Source organism: Megalops cyprinoides, chromosome 21, assembly GCF_013368585.1.
Source record: "Megalops cyprinoides isolate fMegCyp1 chromosome 21, fMegCyp1.pri, whole genome shotgun sequence".
Taxonomy (NCBI): domain Eukaryota; kingdom Metazoa; phylum Chordata; class Actinopteri; order Elopiformes; family Megalopidae; genus Megalops; species Megalops cyprinoides.
Genome location: NC_050603.1, coordinates 22028070 through 22052206, shown reverse-complemented (window position 1 = coordinate 22052206; position 24137 = coordinate 22028070). Strand labels below are relative to the sequence as shown.

The 24137-nt window shown below is 43.6% G+C and overlaps 1 protein-coding gene across 1 annotated transcript in view; it reads left to right on the top strand.

Moving 5' to 3' along the window:
* col1a2 (collagen, type I, alpha 2) overlaps positions 1-20673 on the top strand; it is a 29463-nt gene extending 8790 nt beyond the window's left edge. Inside the window, exons 12-51 of the mRNA XM_036555547.1 lie at positions 568-621; positions 866-910; positions 1119-1217; positions 2014-2067; positions 2505-2603; positions 2694-2738; positions 3784-3882; positions 4646-4699; positions 4789-4896; positions 5625-5678; positions 6126-6224; positions 6425-6478; positions 6616-6714; positions 7089-7142; positions 7415-7468; positions 7588-7641; positions 7914-7967; positions 8458-8502; positions 8803-8901; positions 9430-9537; positions 9916-9969; positions 10086-10139; positions 11536-11589; positions 11883-11936; positions 12567-12674; positions 12979-13032; positions 13119-13172; positions 13698-13859; positions 14361-14468; positions 14794-14901; positions 15420-15473; positions 15977-16084; positions 16266-16319; positions 16459-16566; positions 16864-16917; positions 17048-17155; positions 17467-17713; positions 18315-18508; positions 18986-19228; positions 19702-20673. Coding sequence (XP_036411440.1) covers positions 568-621; positions 866-910; positions 1119-1217; positions 2014-2067; positions 2505-2603; positions 2694-2738; positions 3784-3882; positions 4646-4699; positions 4789-4896; positions 5625-5678; positions 6126-6224; positions 6425-6478; positions 6616-6714; positions 7089-7142; positions 7415-7468; positions 7588-7641; positions 7914-7967; positions 8458-8502; positions 8803-8901; positions 9430-9537; positions 9916-9969; positions 10086-10139; positions 11536-11589; positions 11883-11936; positions 12567-12674; positions 12979-13032; positions 13119-13172; positions 13698-13859; positions 14361-14468; positions 14794-14901; positions 15420-15473; positions 15977-16084; positions 16266-16319; positions 16459-16566; positions 16864-16917; positions 17048-17155; positions 17467-17713; positions 18315-18508; positions 18986-19228; positions 19702-19848 — 3558 coding nt within the window. The 3' untranslated portion in view covers positions 19849-20673. The remainder of the gene's footprint in view (positions 1-567; positions 622-865; positions 911-1118; positions 1218-2013; positions 2068-2504; positions 2604-2693; positions 2739-3783; positions 3883-4645; positions 4700-4788; positions 4897-5624; positions 5679-6125; positions 6225-6424; positions 6479-6615; positions 6715-7088; positions 7143-7414; positions 7469-7587; positions 7642-7913; positions 7968-8457; positions 8503-8802; positions 8902-9429; positions 9538-9915; positions 9970-10085; positions 10140-11535; positions 11590-11882; positions 11937-12566; positions 12675-12978; positions 13033-13118; positions 13173-13697; positions 13860-14360; positions 14469-14793; positions 14902-15419; positions 15474-15976; positions 16085-16265; positions 16320-16458; positions 16567-16863; positions 16918-17047; positions 17156-17466; positions 17714-18314; positions 18509-18985; positions 19229-19701) is intronic.
* Positions 20674-24137: the final 3464 nt, after the last annotated feature.

Here is a 24137-nt window from a genome sequence, read left to right as displayed (position 1 = left end):
TACTATTAGGAAAGCAAAGAATTTTGGGTTGCAGAAAAAAGTGTGCTCAGAGGAACTTTCCCTATTGAGCTGAAATATTTGAAATGAAAAGAGAAAATTGTTCTCCAGATGTCCATTTTGAAATGTGTAACAGACATGGGTCATTTTTCAGTTGTACTAGTTCTATATTTTGAGTTATCAAAGTAAAAACAGTGTTGTAACACATTCATTAATAAAACTATAAATGGCAAGAAGTATTTATAAACATGACATTACAGACACAGAGCAGTGTGAAATGAAACTGCAGCAAAATATTACCAGGTTAATCTCCACTAATTATTATCCATCAAAATAGTTGAAAATTATACAGTTGAGCGTCTCAGATGCACATGGATAAGGACAAGAAATACTTGTGGTTGTGGTTCTGGTGAATGAGAGTTTCCATGAACAGAATCTAAGTAACGCTGAGATGATGTCATTTTAGCCAGCCGGCTAAACCACAGGAGGTTTTTGTGCAGCGATCCCCAAAACATAAGACAGAGGAAGTGCCTGAATGCTAACTCTTGCTAACGCTTGTCTTTGTGCCAGGGCTACACTGGTCTGGACGGTCGTAAAGGAGAGCCTGGAGCAGCTGGTTCCAAGGTACGGCCAAGATACAAGAGACCAAAGCCTTCTCAGCTATCGGACAGTGAAACATCTCTCTTTGCAAACATAAAACAAACCCGGAAACAATCCATGAGCCACAAGACCTACCTCTCTATTTCACTCAAAACACATTCTCAGAAAAACCCTACCACTCCCCTGTTTTTTTGATGTGGATGATTGAAATGGTTTCATGTGTTTTCTGTGACCTTGAATAAAATGTGTTTTCTGTCCTGTCTTACAGGGTGAAAGTGGTGCTCCTGGTGCTAATGGAACCCCAGGTCAGATGGTGAGTGGCCTCCTACTGAAACACTCTTATATCAGGGAGCTGTGAGAGGGTCAGTCTGTCATGAAGGTTATGATGCGCTGCGGATTGAGTACGACCTGTTGAGATCCATGGATGCATCAATGACATGCAGTGAAACACACAAATGTGAAGAGACACAGTGCACTCAGTGATGCGGGTGGTGACTGTTTTTCTTCTTTTTTTTTCCCAGGGTGCTCGGGGTCTTTCAGGCGAGAGGGGCCGTGCTGGACCCGCTGGCCCTGCTGGTGCTCGTGGTAGTGATGGAAACACCGGACCTGCCGGCCCTGCTGTGAGTAACCCCCTTCACCCCTTCCTCATCCCAGACTCGTCATAGCTCACAATGGGCCACAGAGGTGTGAAGCAGTACACCCCCTATGGCAGTTCTCACATTCGTTTTGGACGCAGCACCTGGAAGCGCCTTCATAGACCACACACTGAAACAGTGTAATTAACCACACTGATTTTACAGTGTGTTAGGCTTTCACACATTAATAGCTAAATATATTCCTTCCACACATGTTCACACCAACTGATGTGCTGATGCATAATTATAAGCTGTTGGTTCAATTTTTTCCTATTCTGACAATTATGTGCAACCACCTGACCAGACCTTGTGGATCAGAACTAGATCTTCAAGCACAGTCGAAGAACTTCTTATATTATTGCTACAAATCTACAATATGACTTGATAAAGTTATATTCATTTATATGTGAGGTTAAATATGTTCCAAAGGTGTTGTGTCGTAGATACACCTGTATAGAAATGTATAGAAATCTATTCAAATCAGCCACTTCATCACGTGTTACATGTTTCTCCTTAGCCAGACTACTGTCATATTCAAAGAATAAGCGTGAATGCATAAAGCACTTCTCAAAGATCCAAGGAAATGATTGTAGGAAGTAAAAATGAATTCTCAATGGATCAAAATCTGCACTTCAGGAAGGAACTAGTGGACCATCCTGAGTGGTTGTCACCTAAGGAATGAAAAAGATCATGCCTCCTTCTTCAATCGGCCTCATTTTGCTGCACTGGTATGACATGACCTTTGATCCCAGCATAAATGTTTCTTGTCATTGTCCCTCAGGGTCCTCTGGGAGCAGCTGGTCCTCCAGGTTTCCCAGGTGCCCCTGGTCCCAAGGTGAGTGTGTTGGCACTTCTTTTCATCTTGCAACCCTGATGGCAGTGTATGCACATGCCCTCCACATCTTCCTAGTACACTAATCCTTTTTGAGCAAGTGTTAAAAGCGCTACAGTGGATATTACCCCTGTCTCTTTATAAGAAAGCTCCACAAAATGCTTTGTGATTGATTCGACACATTAAAAATTGTAAAAACTTAACTATCATCAACAGTTTCTCAAGTGGGTAACTGGCCAATTTGATCATTGTTCTGCAGTAGCAAAGTGTTGCACTAATGCAGTTAAAATGTCAGGGAAATATATACATTAACTTCGGAGGAAAAAGAGGCTGCCACCTCTCTCTCCCTGTTCTGACATTATTAAGTCATATAAAACAAGCCGTTGAACTGTCAAATGTGTGTAATACAATGCTGATGTAGTGTAACCCGTGTCTGACAGGGAGAGGTTGGACCTGCTGGTCCCTCCGGTCCAGCTGGTGCTCAGGGTGCGAGAGGTGAGCCCGGTCCCAACGGCGCCGTTGGCCCTGTGGGTCCCACTGTAAGTATCACTCTGCTCGTGATGTCACACACGTCCCCTCTTCTTATTGAACAGGCATGCTAACTAATTCATAATTTGTTTGTTTTGCAGGGTAACCCTGGTAACAACGGTCTGGCTGGTGCCAAGGGTGCTGCTGTGAGTATGCTGTTTATGACACGTTGCTCTTGTCTTTGGCCCGACTTACAGTAAAGGGGAGGATTTTTTTATCATTTTCGGATGAGGCTGCTACACGCTAAGACTACAGCCCTGACTGGTCATCATGACCCCATCGTTACCCACTAGCGCCCCCATTCAAGGTTTTTGTGAACTGCGCCAGCAGTTAAAAAGTTAACTTGAAAATGAGATATTTTTTGAATACTGTCTAATCATGACTGTAAACATATTTTTATAATATATATTAGATTAGTAAAATGTATGTAGGTGGAAAAGTCTCTTGCAGTCCAGGTGCAGAGCTGTTGACCAGATTGGGAATAATGCTGGCTCCCATATGGCACATAAAAAACAGGGGTTTACCTTACATGATCCAAAATGTCCGTGTTACCATGAGTAACGACTCAAAATAGAACATGAAATGAACAAGAAACGTCCAGATGTGGACAGGCCACTCTACATAATGAACGTTATGGGTGGACCATTAAAATGTCAGCCAATCAGTACATTGGCAATACCCCTTCAGCTGTTCTAATTGATTTCATACTATCATGCAGGCTGTCAGCTACTGTTAGTGTAATGGATTAATGATGGAGTGTCAGGAGCACATAAAGCTGGACAAAGCTCTCACCCACCGCCTGCTGTTACAGAAAAGCACTGATTGAAAATATCAATCAAAATAAAATGTCAAAATTGATCTACATTGCAGCTTTTTAATTTTTTTGTGTTACAGCTTTTACAATTGACACCAAGATAACTATAAACTATTCTGATTATTCTTAAGCCTTAAGAATTGTAAGTGGAAGAGCGATAAGAGATAAGATATGACACTTGATAACAGGAGGCTCATTATCAGGGCTTTTTATTTTTTTCCTTTACCATCAAGAAATTTATAATAACACAAGATGAGACTCACAGCCAAAAGAAATGGATTAATATAGTATGAAATAGATATGAAGTAGGCTACACTGCATAAACAGTACTGTGCCAGTGGATTAAAGGGGTTGGGTCTGTTTGTTGTTTTTCCTAGGGTGCCCCTGGTGTCGCTGGTGCCCCTGGTTTCCCTGGCCCAAGAGGAGGACCCGGACCACAAGGCCCTGCGGGTTCAGCTGGAGCCAGAGGCCTCAGTGTGAGTATTGCTTGACCATGAACCAGTGGTCAGTTGCATTCAGCCACATTCTCTATAGCTTTATCAAGAAAACCTGTCAATCTTCCATTTAATTTCAAATGCACCCGTTTGGTCTAGCACTGTAATGTCTCGGTTCTACTAGCACAATAAAACAGCTACAGGTTCATATGGTCGGTTAAGACAATCGGTTCTTGTAAGTAAGGGACTTTGTGGCTGTTCTGCCTGCAGTCCGAAGCTTGCTGTGTAGGTACAGCTTGCTGTAACCTGCTTTAGTTGGCTGAAGCTCAGCTCTGTTGGGATAAAGCGGGATTACAGCAGTAGTGACTTTGTTTTCGGAAAAGTATAGAGGGCAAATTCATAATACCTTCAAAAAATCGTCATGAATAAAAGTGACTGAGGGCCATATGGTCCTTTCGTGTGAGTTTTGAGCTTGTAAGAGTAATTCCCAAGATCGCTTATTAAAATATCGGAACTTTGAAATTCAGTATGTTGAGTGCACAGGTATTTGTGAGTGAACAGTGGACAGCAGAAAAGCAGAGTTACCATGTGTGTTTTTGCCTCATTTGTATTGTCAGTTTTGGTTTAGCTGCAGCTAAAAGTGAGTAATGGCTAATGACTAGTGACTAATGGAAATGAGCCATAGCACTTGATCTAGGCAATAAGCAGCCATGCACTGCAGAGTAGCTCCACACATGGCTCGATTGCTACATTGTGTGTTGAATAAAGGTGTTTATGTTGTGCTTTCCTTCCGGCCTCTTCACAGGGAGACCCTGGTCCCTCAGGTGTGAAGGGAGAGGGTGGAGCCAAGGGTGAGCCCGTAAGTACACCTTCTCGCCCTGATCAGAGCAACAGACCATCTCTGTCTATCACCCGGTTACTAGTCGTGTTCTTTCCGTTTCCATGCAGGGTTCTTCTGGACCCCAAGGGCCCCCCGGACCTGCTGGTGAGGAGGGCAAGAGAGGCCCCAATGGAGAGCCTGGGGCATCAGGGCCCATGGGCAACCGCGGAGAGAGGGTGAGTGCGCACCCAGCGCAGAACCCAATCACAGGCCCCACGCAGAACCCCTGATCAGGTTTTAGAATCAGGCCAGTCCACAAGCGCAGCGTATTGGAAACTAGCAGCGCTGTGAGGATCGTCCATAAACAGCCAGTAGTTTCCATGCTAATCACAGTAGTCCAGAACAGCACAGCCATGGTGCAAAACCTTAACTGCTAGGAGTCAATTGAAATTTCTGAAATAATTGCCCAATGTGAATAGTGGGATTATGATTATGGTCATTCTGCACATTTAAGGAGCATGTCTGACACAAAAAAAAATATTTCGACCAGTAAGACACTAGGAAGTATTTTTTTCACTAAAAGAGTCACAAATGCAGGTAATAGTTTACCAGAATATGTGGTGGAAGAAGAGACTCTTAAGTGCGTTTCAGACCAGTAGACCAGGAGAGATACATTCCTAGAAACACTCTAGACTATAAGCATAATCATGAGCCTAACTGGGCCATCATTATTAAACTTCTTAGGTTCCTCTGTTGATTATCTCTGTAGACTTCATCTGATAACTCAATTTTGAAAGCACTGTTAGATGTTTAAGAGCTTTCACTGAATGGATGAGACATCTGGCTCAGCGTATGGCTGTTGAAGTGAGAGCATTTTGGATTCGGAATCCATCGTCCCTCTTTTGGGTGTGATCCTGCGTGTGTAGCAGATGCCGCTGCTAATGGGCCGTTACGTTTCCTGCAGGGAGTTCCCGGAACTCGTGGACTTCCAGGACTGGAGGGAAGAGCAGGCCCAATGGTAAGCCTGAGAAAACATGGACGGTTTTTCACAATGATTAAAACAGATTGTGCACACATGCATAAGGCCTTTGACTGCCGAACCAAACTGGCTAATGAAAGTAATATTACAGGATTAGCCTTTCACAGATAAGGCTTCTCCTCTCCACCATATTAAAACACAGTATATCTGAGCATTGCTTTTTATCCAGCTGCTGGTGTGTTGTGAATGCATGATACGCACATGCCCTGAGATCCATTTTCAAACCTTGATCATTTATTTTCACAAAAGTTCCAAATTAATTTTATATTGATGTAATGGTAACTGTAATCTAACCACCAGAAACCTTTCAGTTGAGGGGCCTTAGTGACTTACACTAGTACGATGAAAGGGTGCTGTTGCAGATTCCTCGGTGTGACCACCCTCTCTCTCAAATTCAAATTCAATTCAAACTTTATTGACTCCTAGGGAATGCCTGGCAGCCGTGGTGCATCTGGCCCCTCTGGTGTCCGTGGACCCCCCGGAGATGCTGGCCGTGCTGGTGAACCTGGTCTCGTGGGCGCAAGAGTGAGTACCTGTCCGTCACTGTCACTGGATGCACAACACGTACAACACACACACACACACACACACACACACACACACACACACACACACACACGCAAACACACACACATAGAAAGTATATATATAGTATATATATGTACATATAAAGTGACCATTTGCATGTGAAATCATATCCTTGGCATTTCTTTATCTCCTTCCAGGGTCTTCCTGGCAGCCCTGGTAGCTCTGGCCCACCTGGAAAGGAGGGTCCTTCTGTGAGTATCCGCTTCTCTTTCAGCTGTCAGTGTCAGAAAAAATGAATGAATAAGACTGTCATTAATGTGGCTCTGTGAAGTGGCATTCTGTACAGGACCCTAACCCGGCCCGTATTTATTACTGCTGTTGCATGTAGGGTCCAACCGGTCAGGATGGCCGCACCGGTCCCCCCGGCCCAACAGGCCCAAGAGGTCAGCCTGGTAACATCGGATTCCCCGGTCCCAAGGGCCCTGCTGTGAGTACAGAGTTTTAGGCCAATGATAAAACACTTTATATGATTAATAAATAGTAATAAGTAATCCCAAAAAGGGCTCACATACGGAATGATTACTGGACGGTCTTCGCATATATATTTGTACATCCAAACTGTATTTTTAAGTAGTTTTCTGACTGTTCGCACAAGTATGCATTTCTCTTCATTAATATGCATTTCTCATTACAACAGTAAACTGTATCTGGACTGTTATGATGGTACTCATTCGTATATACTGTACAGTATGTTGCCAATACAATAACAGATCCTGCTGCGTTAAGCTGCAGTACTGAAATGTGTGAAACAGCAAGAAGAGATTATTTACAGACACCTGTTTTCTCCCATCTCTGCTGTAGGGTGATGCTGGAAAGCCTGGCGACAAGGGTGGGGTCGGCCCCACTGGTTTGAGAGTGAGTATCCTACCAAGATCAGTCAGGCGACCCCAGACGGTGCACCTAACGCAGCTCAGTCTCGAGGGTCTCCTTGAGGGAACTCTTGTTTCAGACGAAAAACCAGTCAAGAATCCATGACCCCAGTCTTGCGGATAACAAATGTTAACCTTTAGAGAAGACGTCATGTTTAATCACAGTGTTAATCACTAGACTTTGATCACTGAGAAGTAAAATATGTCAAAACTAGTTGAAGTAAAAGGACTGCTTTTTTTCCCCACCCTCTCTGATAGGGTGTCCCTGGCCCCGATGGTAACAACGGACCAGCCGGTCCCCCTGGAGTAGCTGTAAGTGCTGACCTCAGAACAGCATGCACCAGTCCGTCATTAAAATATCAAGACAGACAGGATATTTTCATTTTGTTTTCATTGTCACTGGCTATGAAACTGTTCCTTTTCCTTTGCAGGGCAACACTGGAGACAAAGGAGAGCAAGGACCTGCTGGTGCTCCTGGTTTCCAGGTTAGTATCATCACACTTCAAGGCAGAAGACTGTCATTTAGACAGCAAGACCGAAAATCTGCTGGTGTAGAGTAGATCCTAAACCTCACCTGGGCAGCTATGATCACGGACCATTGGATTCTGAACCCTTGCAAGGGTGTGTCTCACTAATTTCAGAGTACATCCATTTGTGCTTTTTTAGCGTTACTTTCCACATGATTTAACGTACTGATTGGCCAATTGATTAATTGATCCATCGATTGATTTCATTGATTGGTTGTGTGTCCCTCCAGGGATTGCCTGGCCCCGCTGGACCTGTTGGTGAGGCTGGCAAAGTTGGTGAAAGGGTGAGTGACATCCAGACTTCTACATGACGACCTTGATAACTAACAGAGTTAAATGCACCACATAAAGTCACATGTGACGGGGATATATAACTCCCCACTAACACAGGTGCAACTTCTCTGGCTCCCATCTGTTCTGGTTTCTTCAGAATTAGCAAAGTAATTATGTTCTGTAATAAAGTCCCATGTCAGGGACTACAATGGAACTACAATGGAAATTGTATTTTATGTGCATCAAAATACCTAAATTTTAGCCCCCAGCATCAACACAGAAAGAATAACATCAATGACTAGCTTGGGTCTTAGACAAAAATTACTGCTGTCCTGTAAAAAACAAATTACAAATAGCTTTAATCACTAAAAATCACAACACACATCTAATATTGATAAATATTATCAAACATATATTTCCCATTAAAATGGCTGTTTTAAGTGTTGTTTTTCCACTGAAATGTTTTAGATTTAAAGTAATAGTAATTTTGTTTCTAAACAGGGTATCCCTGGTGACATGGGACTCCCAGGACCTGCTGGTGTGAAGGTATATATTATTATTTCTTTTATTTTTTCCTTTATGTAATTTTTAACATTTCAATTTACACACAATTTTAATCACACGTTGCTTGTTAGCATTTTCAGTTTTACATTGATTATTATTTCTGGTAAGGTTTCATCCACATATTGCATAGCCATATTTTGTTTATAGATTTGAGACAAGGTCACCCTGTGTTCAGGTGGATGGGCTAACCGATATGTGTGCATATTATTTTTCTCAATACGTCATGTCAGTCCATGAAAAGCAAAGGTCCGCATGGTAAATGCCTTGTCCCTCTCTCCCTAGGGAGAGCGTGGAAACCCCGGACCTGCTGGCTCAACTGGCCCTCAAGGAGCCATTGGTCCCCGTGGACTTGCTGGTACTCCTGGTACCGACGGAGGCAAGGTATGCAAATCGTCAACTGTCTGTCATGAATGTGTCCGATGTACCAGGTATTTCTATCACTCAAGGAAATCAACATAAAGGGGACCTGATGGTATGGTGTGTCCTCCTCTTTGTCATTAATGATCATCACTTCTTAGGTTTCTCCAATGGTGGAGAAAGAATGAACCATAGATGTATGCTTCAGTCTTAACCACCCGTCAACCTGTCATTCACTTTTAGTTGCCATTAAACTTATGGCTTTTGTATGCATTACATTTCTGAATAAGACTGAAGAATTTCATAATTTGTCTTTTTTTACTCATTCTGTATTAATAATTCCACACACAACATGCTCAAGTTCGCAAAGTTATAGTACATGCAATTCACCCATTCAACAAAGTGCCAAGTATATTTAATTGAATGATTCTCTCTGAGTTTTGTGTGAGAGTTCACAGTTGTCAGCCCTACAGTTTCCAGCAGGGGGCAGCCCGATCTGCAGTGACAGGCCCGGATAGTGAGTGAGGCTTTTTTTTTCTGCTCCCTCCCCAGGGTGAGCCTGGCAGCGTTGGACTTGCTGGTTCTGCTGGGCCCCAGGGACCTGGTGGCATGCCTGGTGAGCGTGGTGGTGCCGGTACCCCTGGACCCAAGGGCGAGAAGGTATCCCTCTTTAATATTCCATCCCCTTCAAATTCTCTGGATCACTCTCAGTGGGTGACAGTGTTGATGGCAACACCAGTGGCAGTCTACATCAAGAGACTATAACGCAAAACCAAATGAAGGCCTTATGTATTAGAGACACACCGTACTGCCGCACTCTTAAAGTTACCAGTGGAATTTCATGGTCAGGTTTAACAGACCATGTACTATTATTGATTTCACAACTGTAATTTTGCGCATTGTTTCCACCATATCCTGCCTTGCATCCTGTTTCCTTAGACCCTTGGAAAGAGTATGGCAGAATGGAAAAATATCAAGCTCAAATTATGGTTATTGGCCGTATGAATCAGTTAAATTCTTCATTTTCTGCAAAACTAGGGTGAGATTGGACACAGAGGACTGGAAGGCAACCCTGGCAGAGATGGTGCACGTGTAAGTACTGTTTTTCTGTCATTTTCCCATTCTTCTGTAAAATAATTCAACATTTCCTTCCCTTCAAGTGATATTTACTCATCGATTTCTGACCGTGCACATCCTCTGTTTCCCAGGGTGCCCCTGGGCCCAGTGGACCCCCAGGACCCTCTGGTGCTAATGGTGACAAGGTAAAGGATGTGAAACCCGTGCAAGTTAATAGAGGAATGCTAAATATGATATTGCCTTCTTGCACACCTTTTGCAGATTTGTGCAGCATGTCAAAGCAAACACTGACATTAGGTTATTGTGGCTAAGCACCCTCTTTTTACAAGCCATAACCACAGACTTCAGCAAAAATGACTTGTTTCTTCCCAATAGAGTTTTTTTGTTGTGCAGAGGTTAAATGAAAAGATCACAGACCAAATTTTTAATCACTGCACTCTGCTGGAAAAAGTCAAAACATAGCGGAGTCTACACCCAGAGCAAAGTCTATTTGATAAGTATAAATCAGTCCAGTAGAATTAGGAAGAGGTCAATGATCAATTTCAGCAGTCAAACCTATCAATTTATTGTTTGACCAACATTTTATTGTATGCCACATAGTTATGTGTTCATTATAGTAGACAGCAACAGCATCAAAGAGATGAGTCATGATGACTGCGCTTTTAATTCTAGCTGCTATAAAACCTGCCTGAACCTTCAAGACTAGTTTTGTAGCACCACAGTTTTGCATAGCATCATGTACATGGTGTTAGACCTTCAGTTAGAATTAGTTAGAATTAGAATTTCAGATGTGTAATTGTTTTAGCAATCACATAGATTAGGTGAGTGTTATCCCGGACAGCAACAAACCATCACTACTGTCAGCTTACAGTAGGTCTTATCTCAGACAAGATGTACACAACCTATTTTCAACATCACTCCTGGACACAGCCAGGATCAGCAATCCTCAGTTAGTATCTGTCTTTCTGAATGTAGTGCACAACTATGTAGCAGGCAGAATATAAGTTTACTGATCAGACATGGTTATAGCCAAAATAGCCTTTGTCCCCATCCATGAACTGGGAGGTTCTACAAGAATGATCAAAATCATGCTCTATATGATATGGAATTCACATCAACTAAACGTCATACACAATACTGTGGTGAGGAAGGAGACCACTGACAAGTCATAAACCGTACGGTCTCCACAAGTAAGGCTGACACAGTTTCAAACACCCGACACAAATTGTGGATGATGTTTTTGCAAACAGGTAATGGCAGTCAGCCTGGAATTTGTAATGGAAAAAGACTGTGATGTTCTTTCATTTCAACTTTTGCATCTGTGTAGGAATTATAATCGAAACCCAAAGAGACATCTTATCCTCTGTAATTAAATAAGGACAGTCTGATGGAAGATGATGTGTGTGTTTGTAAACACAAAACAACCTCATCTTATTCACGGTCTGCAGATCACGCCTATTGCTCCCTACTATACTTAATGCCATGAAGGGAGATTGAGTGCTTAGTGTTTTTGAAGGCTGGCAGTAGAAGCTGGGATTTTTGAATTTGTTTGCCCTAACTTTGACATTTCTTCTGCCCCAGGGTGAAACTGGCTCCTTTGGTCCTCCTGGCCCTGCTGGTGTTCGTGGTCCTCCTGTAAGTACGCCACTTCCACTTCACCTGCTGTCCTCCCTCCTCTTTCCATGAAAATAACCATTTGAAAATACCAGTGAATCAGTCATCATAACAACAAGCTATGGAGAAGGTATATGCGTCTTTTGAATGAGAGTTGGTGTGGCTTTCATTCGTAGTCTGTGCTAAGTCCTAATGTTATCTGCTAATTCATGTAAAGTATATAACACCTGGTGCGATGCTCCTTCCCTCGATGCTGGCCTCCACCCAAAGCTGATGGTATCCGCATTCGATTGACTTTTCTCCTCTCCTTGCAGGGCGAGCGTGGTGAGTCCGGCCCTGCTGGTCCTCCTGGCTTCGCTGGACCCCCTGTAAGTACTGACACCTTCACCAACAGGCACTTCTCTGACATTATAGCTGAGCAATGTGAGCAACTTCACCGATAGTTCCATTGGAACACATTGAAAACAGGTCACAAGAGGAAGAGATGCATTTTTCACCCTCTGAAGGGCACTTGTGTTCAGTCACTGCCAACCCTCACGCCCACAGCTGGTTCCATCTTGGAAAGGGGCCCTATGCAAGATCTTTCTTTGAATCCACAATGAATGCTGACACAGATGCTAGCATTATCAGAAAACATTACTATATACATATTTACCTATATAAATTATTAGCAAATACATAATGTGTAATTAACATTTGATCATGCTGGTCTGGGATTAGGTACACACACACATATTTTAATTTCATTATTCAGGCCCACATTATAAAAAAGAAAGATACAAATGGGCCCACATTTTTATATGTTGATGTCAGGACTTGAAAGTAACTTAGTGTTTGTTGGATCACACATACAAACACACACAAACACACACACACCAACACGCACATACAGAACATTCAGTTAATTGTATGACACCCACAGTAAGGAGTGAAAGCTTTTACCTGCAATAATGTGGACATGTTCCAGGAAGAGTGACATTTCCCCTTGTCCCTTGCAGGGTGCGGATGGTCAGCCTGGTCCCCGAGGTGAGAAAGGCCCTGGTGGTGGAAAAGGTGACGTCGGTCCTGCCGGTTCCGCTGGCCCTGCTGGAAGCTCTGGACCTGCTGTGAGTCACATTTATAATCTAATTTAGTACATTTAGATAGTTACAAGTTGCCTCCTTTGTAATGCTTTCTCCCCAATGGCAGAATGATTTTAAGTCGCACTAAAGGCTGGTTGATAAAATCCAGTCTTGATTTGCCACTGAGGCTTGATGTACAGTACTGAAGTTCCAGTTGCTGATCAGCTTTGTCTTCTGATGTCAAATTCCTAAATGGTTCACATCTGCCCACCTTATTATCTCCCATTCCATGTGTACCTTCATTGCTCAGTCCTCCCTGAAGACCTGTTTCTCTGCCCCTGTTTTTTAGGGCCCCTCTGGTCCCGGTGGCCCCCCTGGCGCCCGTGGTGATGGCGGTCCACCCGTAAGTAACGTCACCAAGATCGGTTTCCTCATGGAGACGCACCTCCAGCGTGGCTGACGTGTGACACCTGTCTGTTTCCTTCCCAGGGTTTGACTGGTTTCCCTGGTGCTGCTGGCAGAGTTGGCCCCGCTGGCCCTGCTGTGAGTACCACTGCTGTTTCTACAGCCGAGCCCTCTTAACCATAGCCAGGCACACCCATGCTAAACACTGATGCTAACCTAGGCACAGCACACTCGCACAAGTCTAGCATAAAGCTACTGTACATTCAAGAGGATTACACCCTCCAGCACATCCTTAATGTTATTACTGGGCTGTTAGAACAAGTGCTACTGTGAAATGTGTTGAATGTACGCCAACTACACATGCAATCTGCTGAACTGAAAGTCAACAGCACCTGTGATCGTGGCTTCTTGGCAAAACTCCATTATCTGGAGAGTCCATCAGCTGGTTTCTTCTGTCAATGACATTGAGTGGTGTATTTTTGTTTGTTGTTAATATGTTTTACCCCAAAGCTACAACATATAATGGATAATAGCTTAGTGATCTTGACCTAAGTGTTGTACTATCTGAGAACGCAGAGGAATTTAGTTGTGCTTGGATTAAGGGCTGGTTTGATCTGAGGACATCCACATGACGCCACCTGACCCTCTTTATCACACGAACAGGGCATCGTTGGACCACCTGGACTCACTGGCCCTGCTGGAAAGGATGGCCCCCGCGGCGCCCGTGGTGATAGCGGCCCTGCTGGACCTCCAGGCGAGCAGGGTATTGGTGGACCTCCTGGCCTCGCTGGAGAGAAAGGCCCAGCTGGAGAGAGTGGTCCTCCTGTAAGTCTATGGCATTACATAACGATGCCTTACCTTTTAAAAGGTAGCTCATTCCAGATAAGGAATAGAGATATATTAGGAAGGAATATAGATTCATTTATCAAAGACATGTATCGTTGGGGAGACATATGGAATATGGAAGATGAGATATATTCATTAATCATATGCACCATTAGAGCGATATAAGAAACAGATGTTTGTTAGAGGCCATTAGGTACCATTAGGAAGATATAAGGAAAAGAGGGGCGTATTAGCCAGAGATATTAGAGAGATATATACCATTAGAAACATATAACAGATAGCTTTGCTTTTAGCTTGTCAGCTCACATGTATCCCTGAAGAATACATTATTTCAGTATGAGGTCAGCAAGGGAATTGAGCAGTTGGTTTGCTTGTACTGGGTGAAATCTTGAGGAGGGTACTACTCCTGGGTATGGTGAAAGGGCTATCCTGTGTGGCGGCCGTTTGTTCATCATATTTGTGTCACGTCTGTCTGTTCAGGGCCCTGCTGGTACTCCTGGACCCAAAGGTATGCTCGGCCCTTCAGGTTTTGTCGGTCTCCCCGGCTCAAGAGGTGACCGTGGTCTCCCTGGCGGTCCTGGTGCTGTTGTAAGTCCCCACTTCGCTTAACCACACTGTCTAATGAGCTCTCAGGGAGAAATCCTCTAACACTGGAACTACCCTTGAGAGTTCCAGTGTTAGAGGCACGGGTACCATGACATACCTGTGTATGAAGTAATATGCATGTTTATAGTCTTGTATAATGATCTGGCAAATGCTTATTGTTGGGTAACACTGATTACATAGCGTACCATTCTCACTTCAGCACTTCAAAAAATTAATCTGGCTTTTTGTGGAAAGAGGCATTTTAAGAGAAAAAAAAAGTTACTTTGTCTGCTGTGGTACTGACACAGTTGTGTTCTGTGTGATCCAGGGTGAGTCTGGTAGACTGGGCCCAGCTGGACAGGCTGGACCTCGTGGACCTGCCGGTAACATTGGTATGCCTGGCATGACTGGACCCCAGGGAGAGGCTGGGCGTGAGGTAAGGGCGGAGCCAAAGCCCCCCTTTTGAACAGACAAAGTCACACAGGTGACCCACCTGAACACCTTTTTAGGCAGCAATTTCTTGTTAGGACCTTTACAATACTGTTAAGCCGGAGCAATATAAATACTTTCTGTATGTTCAACACAGTTATGTGTTATTGCAATTCCTCCTTTGCATATTATATTGAATGTGACCACTCCATATCTCAGGATATTCACACAGCATGTTAAAAACATGCGGTACCATTCACCAAGTGTGGTATAATGTATTCTAAGGGTATAGATACATAAAAACAGAGGGTACACATCCTCCTTTCACTTGAGGTTAGGTCAAACAGATGCTAAACACTAGCAAAGGGTTTTCCTTTCTTTGACAGTTGTATATCATTTACCCAGGTTCTCATTTTGAATTTTTACATATTTTACATATGCATATTTTACCACTCTTCCTCTTCTGGACAGTGTAATGCACTTCAAGGTTATTACGTTTGACACTTGTCTGGCCTCCCTTCACAGGGTAGCCCTGGCAATGATGGTCCCCCTGGCCGCCCCGGTGCTGCTGGCTTCAAGGTAAACTTCCTTATCTGTTTCAGAGTCTCACTAAGCTCTGCCATAAGACAGTAAGAATATAATCCACCACTTTCTGGGTAGTTACATATTGGTATGCGTAGTTAATTGACAGACACTCTCATCCAGAGAAATTTACAAAGCAAAGGTACTGCAGTACACATTGTAAGGCAACATGAACAACGGTACACACAAAACAACAGACTGTACGTGATACTATACTCATTACAGAGTTGCTACAATAAAAATACCCTACAGTGATATGCTAGAAAAGGAAAGAAATAAGTGTCATGATAAGCCGCATACCAAATATGCTGGCACTGTACACATGTCAGTAGTACAGTGTTCCAACCAAAAGTCAGTGCATTATACGGATGTCAGTCATTGCTCACAAGTTTTATAGGTTCATGCATTAATCAAATACCAGAGCACTCCAGTAAATAGTAGCAGTGCAGTCCCAGGCAAGTCATTTTTTGGGGTGTAACCCTTTGGATGTCCCATTCCAGGGTGATCGTGGAGAGCCTGGATCTTCCGGTCCTGCTGGAGCCGCTGGAGCTCCCGGACCCCACGGACCCGCCGGCGCTGTCGGCAGACCTGGAAACCGTGGAGAGAGTGTGAGTGCCCGGCCGGGCTGTTTCCAGCTGCGGACGTGGGACATGTGACTCTACATCACCTGACACGGAGAACAAAGAATTAACGTTCATACGTGGCTGATGCACTGATCCTCATCAGAGATGCCATGGAGCCATGTGCCATTTTCCCTTTGCCTAATACACGTTTCTACTTCTCCTTCAGGGTCCTGTTGGTTCTGCCGGTCCTGCTGGAGCTGCTGGTGCAAGAGGTGCCCCTGTAAGTTCCCGCAAAGCTTGTGTGTCACGCAAGGGACAGCTCTAGGACCAAGGACGTTTTTTGGGGGGAAGGCAGAGGTTTTGGGGGTGGCCCTTGCTCTCTCCCTTTGACAGGCCTTATCGGTTGCTCTGCCTTTCAGGGCCCTGCTGGACCTCGCGGCGAGAAGGGTGGCGCCGGAGACAAGGGTGAGAGAGGACTGAAGGGACTCCGCGGACACACTGGCCTCCAGGGAATGCCCGGACCTGCTGTGAGTGACCCCTTACCCCCACAGCAGCACCACCAAAATCCGCTTTGATCAAATAGACATATGTCATGTCAACAGCTCCCGAGTATAGGTTTATGTCAATCCAACTTACACAACTTATTAGAATAACAGAGTGCCTGAAGACATGACACAGAAGGTGCGGTTTTCACATAATGAAAAAATGTACATACTTCACTCAGTGCACCCTTCCTGCAATAATAATAATAATAATAATAATAATAATAATAATAATAATGCACCTCTGCCTTGTTACTGTCGCTAACTAGTTCTCTTATATAGGGTCCTTCTGGTGAGCCAGGTTCTGCCGGTTCTGTTGGCCCCGCTGGTCCAAGAGTAAGTACACAAGGAGCTCTGTGAATGGCAGTTCCACATGACCGTTTGAGGCATGACACTGACTTTTTCCTACTGTCGCACGGTGCCAGCGATCGTCATTCACAATCCCCGCTGTCTCCTCCTTTCTCAGGGCCCAGCTGGTCCTCACGGCCCCCCTGGAAAGGACGGCAGGAGTGGCGTCCATGGCGCCATGGGACCCGCCGGCCACCGTGGTCTCCCTGGTCACTCCGGCCCCGTTGTGAGTATGCTTCTCCCCAAAGACTGCGCTTGGAGGTGTTTGCGAATACTGCATAGGCTGTATAGAACACCAGGGAAACTTGCTGTTACTTGCTGCTCTCAATATATAGAGTGACTGCCTGAGTAATGATCATTTAACTTCGGTAGGGTGTGGAGAGTGTTCAGTTCCCTTGTAAATGGAGATCAGTTGCTGGTAGGTGATATGCGATTAGCATAGACAAAGTATACCAGGGAGGTTCTGGTGAGGAGAGGTCTTTGGTGCTGCCATTCTGGAGGCGGGAGGGGGTGACTCATGGCTGTGCTCGCCCGCAGGGTCCCCCTGGATCTCCTGGTCTCCCTGGTCCCCCTGGCCCTCCTGGTGGCGGCTATGACATTTCTGGCGGATATGACGAGTACCGGGCCGACCAGGCTGCCCTGAGGGCCAAGGACTACGAGGTGGATGCCACCATCAAGTCCCTCAACACCCAGATCGACAACCTGCTCACCCCTGAGGGCTCCAAGAAGAACCCCGCCCGCACCTGCCGCGACATCAGGCTCAGCCACCCAGACTGGAGCAGCGGTAAGAGCCCCCGCCTCCGAATCCACAAACGCTGGCTGACCACCTCAGCCTTTTATAAAACAAACGTGAGTTACACGTAACATAAGTTCATATAAATAAGCACAATCAGGATGTATCTCTGTGTGAAAGTCTAAAACCATAAAACAGTTCATTTGTCTAATTTTGTAGTGTTATTGTGTTGCCAACCAGGTTTCCAGGTTAGTTAACAAATGTTAGGCTGGTATGAACTAGTCCTTCTACTGTAGACAACTCCACAGAATGAAATATAGATGGATGAAAAGTTGCCCTGTGTAATGCTCTCAATGCTCCATGTAACCCAGCCACTAGGAGCTTGTCAGCTTAGAATAGGGTGGACTACAGAGTGATTATTAACCTGCTATTGTACCGTTGCCATGAACATGTTTCAATATCAATACGGTGCTGTAGCCCCATTTGATGCAATTGACACTTTAATTCCAGTATGATCTGGTATCGTCTGTATGCACTGTCATTCATATAGCTATATTAGATGTGCTTGCTTAGTTTGCTTTGCAAGTTGCTCTGAAAAACCACATCCACCAAAACGAACAAATGTAAATGATGTGCAATGTCATCCATACAGGTTACTACTGGATTGACCCCAACCAGGGCTGCATCATGGACGCCATCCGCGCCTACTGCGACTTCACCACCGGCCACACCTGCATCTACCCCAACCCTGGCAGCATTGCCCGCAAGAACTGGTACAAGAGCGCCCAGGATGGTGCGCCCAAGAAGCACATCTGGTTCGGAGAGACCATCAATGGCGGCACTGAGGTACGATGCCTGGAGCCTTTTGGAGGATGTTACAGGGATGGGCAACTCAGCAGCTGATTTTTTTCACTACCAATGCAGTGCAAGAATAAGTCAAGTCTACACATATTAATATATTGTGCTATATAATATATATTACTAATATATTATAAATATAGAAAAAACATATTATATTAACAGATGTTCTCCGATATTGTTTTCTTGGCATACAGCTTCACAGCAGTAACCTGTGCTAAGTGCCTGTTCCCATGATAATTGGTGGAGTTGATGAAACAAGCAGTTGTAGGCACTAGCTGTGGCCATAGAGCAAAGGAAGGCTTGCTCATGCCATCCTGTGGAGAGAAACATTTCTATGTCTTGTTCAGAGGTGAAAGACGTTAGGGAAACGTACAGTTCTAGGTTTTAGCCACAGGCAAATGGTGTAGGAAAACTCTAACATTAATGTCTTCTCCTGCTCTTTTCATTTTTCCCCATTTTCAGTTTGCCTACAATGACGACAGCATCAGCCCCCAGAGCATGGCCACCCAGCTGGCCTTCATGCGCCTGCTGGCCAATCAGGCATCCCAGAACATCACATACCACTGCAAGAACAGCGTGGCCTACATGGACGCCGAGAATGGCAACCTGAAGAAGGCCGTCCTCCTGCAGGGCTCCAACGACGTGGAGCTGAGGGCAGAGGGCAACAGCCGCTTCACATTCAGCGTACTGGAGGACGGATGCACTGTATGTCCCTCTTCTCTTCCACTACAGAATTACATTAATTCCACAGAAAGTAGAAGCCATATGGCTGCAGAGAACTATAGTACTATAGGCTTTGCAATGGACAGAAGGCTAGATACAAGATAGCTATCGGTTAGGTTCACAGAGAGACAGTCAAAACCATTATGTATACTTTTGAATACACTTCTGTACTTTTGTAGTCTCTCCAGGTTTTCATTTGAAGCCATTTTCACAACCAAGTCATATTCATAAGTGTAGTTTGGCCTTTGTTATTCATTGTCATATGGCACAATATTCTAAATGTGATATTAATAATATAAGCTTGTCCTACAATACAAGTCAGGTTGCTGTTGAATTCAGCTATTTTGCTTTAAGGTCCTACTGTATGTTTGCATCAGGATGATGTAGTATTGGTGTCAAGTTAATGTGGTGCTCCATTGTGAAACATCTCCCCTCTTTTTTTCACGCCTCCACAGAGACACACAGGCCAATGGGGCAAGACAGTCATTGAATACAGAACGACGAAACCATCTCGCCTGCCCATCCTCGACATTGCACCTTTGGACATTGGTGGAGCTGATCAAGAATTCGGTTTGGACATTGGCCCAGTCTGTTTCAAATAAATAGACTCATGATAAATTAAAAGAGAGAAAGAAAAAAAAAAAGAAAAAATCTCTGCCCTCTCTGTTTTTTATACTGAATGCTGATTTCATCTACCCATCCACTTGCTTAAACCGGGCCCTATCGGAGAAGACAACAAGACTGAATGGAGCGTGGTGCAATGCAAATTAATACAGAAGCCAGAGGCACGTGGGAAAAAAACCTTGTTGTGGGACATGTCGTCATTTGTAAAATAATAAAAGAGTAATAAAATCCATGAAAGTACACGTCACTTTGTGGTCTTTGTATATCTTCCGAGGGGGAGGTTTAAAACCACAGCTTCCAAAGGTTTAAAACTACCTCACGCCCGTACCGAAAACCCACATCCCAAATGTACGAGTCTGACAGGCTTCAAGTTCAACCCTGTATTAAAGGTGCTCGATCTTGTGCGGCGATACATGGTGCTATATAAATACGGTGGCAGACCAAACTACTTTTTACTGTAATACTTTGTGTTGGCCACGCGGTGGCGTCTCGTGTAGTTCTCGCCGATACCCCCTTGTTAAGCAGGTGGACCCCCCTTCCTCAAACTGTCTGTCTGGTTTTTGATTTGTTTGGTTTTATTCTTTTATTTTGTGTCTCATTTTTTTTGTATTGCCCCCCTCTTTTTCCCCTCAATTCCCTGTGTTCACGCTGTTAAGCACATCTTGTCCATCTGAATGGGTTTAGGAGGCCTCTCTCAAAAAAACGAAACAGCAAAGTTTATTGTACCTATTTTGTATATGTGAGATGTTTAAATAAATTGTGAAAAGTTCTGAAATAAAGCATGTTCAGTGTTCTACAAAAAACACTCAACGAGTTAAGTGCTTTCATGTTTATATATCTTAAAGAACTTAAGGGTGGGGAAATGCAAGAAATTTGCATTCATGAGTGTTGTAATATAGGAAAAATTTCCCTTAATTTCACTTGAATACTGACACTTCATATGCAGTAAGGGAGCAGCATGAGGAGAATGCAGTGACAGTATCCAATTGTCATTAAGTTGTTGAACCTATTAGTAGTAGATAAAACCTTGATCTGTTAATTTTATTTTGCAGAGGTTTATGACCAAAGACACTTGTGCTTGTTTGTATTGTCCTTTCAAACCAAAACTGATCAATCTGCAAACCTCTATGAGACATTTCTTTTTTCTCAACAGCTGGACCTTGCTTACATCACCAAATGATTCATCAATGTACTTTTTCTGTTTCAGCGAATGTGTATATCAACTCATACAACGTCTTATGTTTCTACAAGGAAAAAAAAAAAAAACAATACAGAAACACTGATGAAGAATATTTTGTTCCTCCAGTTAATGTTGTTTCTTTCATCTGACACATTTCAATTCCCCCTCTACTTTTTATACAAAATAAAAAGGCAAATGTTTATAATTCCACTTGTCCAATGTCTTTCATATGTTTTTATAATTAGTACCAATGGATAACCTACACTAGAATTCAGTCAACATTTGTCCTTAGCTTAGTGATAAGATGCATTAGTTACTTCTTTCAAAACAGGTGCAATTTTTTCATTAATTTCTTCCCCATTTTTATTTGTTGGTGATTCCTCAGTCTGGAGAACTGAGTTTGTGAAAAGGGTTATACTTGCATTTAATTGATTCAATTAGTTTAGTATTTAGTAGCAAATACAGTGTAAATCATCCAATTTAACATATGAAATAATACAAAAAACACATTTTCTCACAACTTTTCTCTTTTCAATAGCTGTGTAATCAAAATCAAGTAATTTCAACTTAATGTTATTATTTGCCACATATTTCAACATATTAGCATTTTGTTGTATCCTATTTTGAGTTTTAAGTAATTTACTTCAGACTTTTCCCATTTGAGAGCGTATCATACACTGGGCATAATTGGCAGTTTTGTTTATTTCTGTGTCTTTCTCTGGCACTTAGCTCCAACATACCAAGAACTTGTACAAACAAATACCATGTCTAAAATAAAGGCAGCACTCAGTTGATTTATTATTTTAAAAAGCAAGTCGTGTATATCCATTTGTAATCCAAAGCAGCCGTTGTAGTGTTAAATACACCCCCCCCCCCCCCCCCCCCCCAAAAAATACATGGAACCCAGCCCAAGCACAGCCACAACAAACAACTGAAGAGGGGGGGGGCTCATTTATCTGTAGCCATGCACTTCTATTCAGGCAGGTGAGATTCATTAACCAAGTCTAACACACACATACACACATAAACACACACAATGACAATTAACCTTTTCAGATGAAGTTGGTGTATTGCATGTGTGTTATTGGACACTTGGTCAATTGGTGATTAGGACAGTGATCCCATAAACACATTTACACAAGCATTTAACAGTCTGAAATAAAATGAAACACAACACAAACAGGGACAGGTGTGGACAGGTGAGAGGTTTCCTTTACACCCATTTACTCTCCAGGTCATCCAGAATGCAGCTGCCTGACTAATCTTCAACCTCCCCAAATTCTCCCATGTTACTCCCCTGCTTAAATCTCTCCACTGGCTTCCTGTCGCTGCCAGGATCAGATTCAAGACCCTGACCCTCGCCTTCTCTGCAATCAACAGGACAGCCCCTGCCTACCTTCAAAAACTCATTCAGCCCTACACACCAGCCCAACCCCTGCACTCAGCAGCAACTGGACGCCTCGCTCCTTGCATGGTCAAGGCAGGAGGTGCTCGTTCTGCCAGACATCGGCGTTTCACCTACATCGCTCCCCAGTGGTGGAACGAACTCCCTGTCCCGCTACGGACAGCTCCTTCACCCCATTCCTTCAGACAGGGCCTGAAGACGCACCTCTTCAGACTCTACCTGGACTGACCCAACACACAATTGCTGCCCCCCCCCCCCCCCCCCCCCCCCCCCCCCCCATCAGTGGTGTCGTAAATTGCTGTGCTTTTTAAATTGTGCTTTTTAAATTGTTTCTTGTTGCCGCCATTACCCTGACGCTCATTGCGCCGTTTGAAGTTGTTGAAGTTTGCTGTTTGAAGGTGTATTGTATTAGTTGCCCTATAGGCTGTAATTGTACAAATCTGATAGTACTGTGTCCTCAAACAGACCTTGCTCTCAGCTGATAACTGTCTCATTGTGGAACTGTACACATCCTGTCCCCATATTGTCGCTATACTTACTGTATGCACTTTTGTAAGTCGCTTTGGATAAAAGCGTCTGCTAAATAAATAAATGTAAATGTAAATTTATCTGGAGTTGTTTATTGATGTCTTCACATACATGTGAGTGATAATAGGTGGTTCAATGATTGCTCTGTCAGCTAGAGGGGAATTATGGTCATTGGAGGAATATATCAGTCCTCAACTATAAGAATGTTGTCTGATGTCTGATGTCTCAAAAAAACTGCATTATTGTGCCTAAAAACATCACATTGTTTTCCTCTTTGGTTTCCTAGAAATACCAGTAGATGTCCTCATTGTCATTTGTTTGTGTGGTCAACACCAATCTGCTGCCATCTAGTGATCTAAATTTGTAAAGTTCATCAGAAAAGGACAGTTGGCTACATTCTAGAACTAAAAGTAGTTTTGCATAGTTGTTCACACTATTAAAGCGGTACATTACAGTGTAATCTAAAAACAGAACTGCCACTCACTCCTTAAAGGTGAAAAGAGAGACAGAAAAAGAACTGTTGTCTTTACCACTGCACCAGTTTAATGTTTCCCTTCAGTGTGAATTTTTCTTCAATTTTTCTCTTCCTGTATTAGAATCTTTTGTTTTCTGCTCCTCTATTAATATTCTTTCATCATCTGACTTCAGATAGATCTTAAAATGGCCAAGCACCAAGGGTACTAAGGCACCCTGTACTACACAGTTGGAGTGTTGCAATTACATTTCACTGCTGAGGTACTCTGTACAAAATGCATGTGACAAATAAAGCTACTTCTACTTCTACTACTACTGCTACTGCTACTGTTATTACTGCTGTTGATACCGCTGCCACTGCTACTACTGCTACTTCATCAGCAAAAATGTTAGTACTTTTAGTGGCAAAAAAGTAAGTAGTAGTAAAAGTAGTAATGCTTCTTTTACTGTTGTTACTGCTGCTGCTGCTGCTGCTACCGCTACTGCTACTACTATTACTGCTACTGCTACCGCTGTTTCTGCTGCTGCTGGAACTACGGATACTGCTACTACTACCGCTGTTGTTGCTACTACTACTAATGCTAATGCTTCTGTCGCTATTACTCATACTGCTGCTACTACTACTGATGCTAGTGCTTTTGCTGCTGCTACTGCTACTACTTCTTGTAATACTATTACTG